At 54.6% G+C, this 2,027-nt stretch overlaps 1 protein-coding gene across 1 annotated transcript in view; it reads left to right on the top strand.

The window, feature by feature from the left end:
- VOLCADRAFT_98902 (uncharacterized protein) overlaps positions 1 to 1,519 on the top strand; it is a gene marked incomplete at both ends in the record, with an annotated part of 10,269 nt that extends 8,750 nt beyond the window's left edge. The window contains 2 exons of the mRNA XM_002957762.1: positions 321 to 463; positions 638 to 1,519. Of these exons, the coding sequence (XP_002957808.1) occupies positions 321 to 463; positions 638 to 1,519 (1,025 nt within the window). The remainder of the gene's footprint in view (positions 1 to 320; positions 464 to 637) is intronic.
- Positions 1,520 to 2,027: the final 508 nt, after the last annotated feature.

Genomic DNA, 2,027 nt, shown 5'->3' with positions numbered 1-2,027 from the left:
GTGGTGTCTTGTCTGAGCCAGGTGTCGGCGTGGGTGTCCATACCAGAAGATACCCTTCTTATGCCTACAACAAAGACTATGAAGCCCTGCTACCCTGCTACCCTGACTCGCAGCATAGCAGCTCCCCGCTGTGTCGTCATCGCTCATGAACAGCTGCAGCATCAGAAGGGCATCATGCTCAAGGCATGAGCCTGAGCGGCCTGGCGGCCACCAGATGCCGTGGCACCTGTGCTGGAAACGTGAACAAAGTTAATCTCGGCTGGAATTCCCGACGTGCACGTTGATGCCATCCTCACGAATTTCATCCCTTCAAAGTCCAGCAGTTGCAACTAAGGAGGACATCAAGGTGCTGAAGGAGGACATCAAGGAGCTGCAGCTTTACCTTTTTCTGCTGTTGGCGGGGATGCTCCTGAGCGTCACACTGGAGAGCCCACTCAGGACCATCACCGCGGGTCTCTGGAAGGTGGTCAAGCCATAAGGTACGCACCGGGGTGGTGGGGCACGGAAGTGGGGTTGCATCATGCAAAGCGGGTGAACCAGCATTGCTGCAGGTGCTTGAGATGAATCTTCTGCCAGGAATCATGGGACTCTCAACATTAATCGTCCTGTGTATCGTTTCTCATCCTGCCTTCTGCAGAACGCCAGCACCACCTGCTGCTACCTCTCATGGAAGCTGACGGTGTTAGCGGTCCACCCTGGCCACCCGAGTGGGACCCGGCAGCAGTGTCCAAGGCGGGACGTACTAACCCAAAACATGGAGTCGCCCACGAAAATGACGCTGGAGTCCCTGGTAGTGCACACAGAGTCGCCAATTGCCTTTAGAGCATCCCGTGCTCTCATCGCTATCAACCTGCTACGGGCGGAAGTGCACCATGGGCTGAGATCCAACAAGTCATTTGAGGGGAACCTGCAGCAGCTGACAAATCAGCGATCAATACTGCCAGACAAGGACCCGCTGCTGTCTCGTCTAGACGCCGCCATCATTCCTCTGGTGGAGATTCAGCGAGGAATGTTCGGAGGTGGCCCTTACGATATCTCCAGCGAGCCTGTGCCCCAGTCGCTGCTGCCAGCACAGAGCTTGCTCCTTGACCTGAAGGAGAGTAACCTGATCCATGAGGTCTCCGCACTGCTCGGGGTGCCCTACTTGTCCGAGGCTCCCAGCATAGAACCAGTCAAGCAAATCGAGGGCATCCTCTGGGGTCCGGTGAACCGGCCACTCGTCTGCATGCCGGTGCAGATATGTGGCAATATCATCAACGTGTTCCTGCTCGTCGACACCGGCGCACCTGTCACAGAGTTCAGCCCGAGCATGTTCACTGCACTTGGTTGCAACTCTGTGTCCGTGGCCGCCATGGTGAACCTCAAAGGCTGCCGCCGCACACAAGTGCAGCTTTGCGACCATGGTGAGCACAGCAATCACCAGGATATCCCCATTCTTGGGGTGGACTTCATGAAGCGCAACAAGTGCCTGCTCCAGGTGGACTACCTCAACGAGACGGTGACTATCCACTTCCAATAGTTTGGTGAGAGAATGGATGATGGGAGATGGGAGATGGTGTGGATGGGTGGCATGTGGAGTAAAATGGTGAGGCACGCTAAGGTGCAAGAAGTAGGAAATGCAACATTGCCCCTCCGATTTGTTTTGTCTTGGAATGATATGTATTTGCTTCTGTTTCGCTCACAAACACTTGAGCTGTCCACTCATTTAGGGCCTGCCAAAGCTGCAAAGAAACTTGATGTTTCACGAGTCAAGCTTTGGTGCTGGCAGCACGAGTTTGCGCCACCTCTTGCACACCCACAAGAACAAAGCATTTCGCATTAAGACCCTGATAAGGGCCATGCTCCAAGCCAAGCCGTGCACAACACTTGAAGAATGCAGGCATCAGTTGCAGACGCTTGGTGTTGGAGCATGTAGTGACACGATACGGCAGGCTCTGGATCTGATTCGGTATTCACACAAGAGAATCTGACACTGAGGTGTGGCCAAAAGTGACACGTGTGCATGGAAGCGAAAGTGCTGCTGCAGA

Source organism: Volvox carteri (genome assembly GCF_000143455.1).
Source record: "Volvox carteri f. nagariensis unplaced genomic scaffold VOLCAscaffold_79, whole genome shotgun sequence".
Lineage (NCBI taxonomy): Eukaryota > Viridiplantae > Chlorophyta > Chlorophyceae > Chlamydomonadales > Volvocaceae > Volvox > Volvox carteri.
The sequence above is the reverse complement of the archived record's forward strand: the minus strand, read 5'-3'. Positions and strand labels throughout refer to the sequence as shown.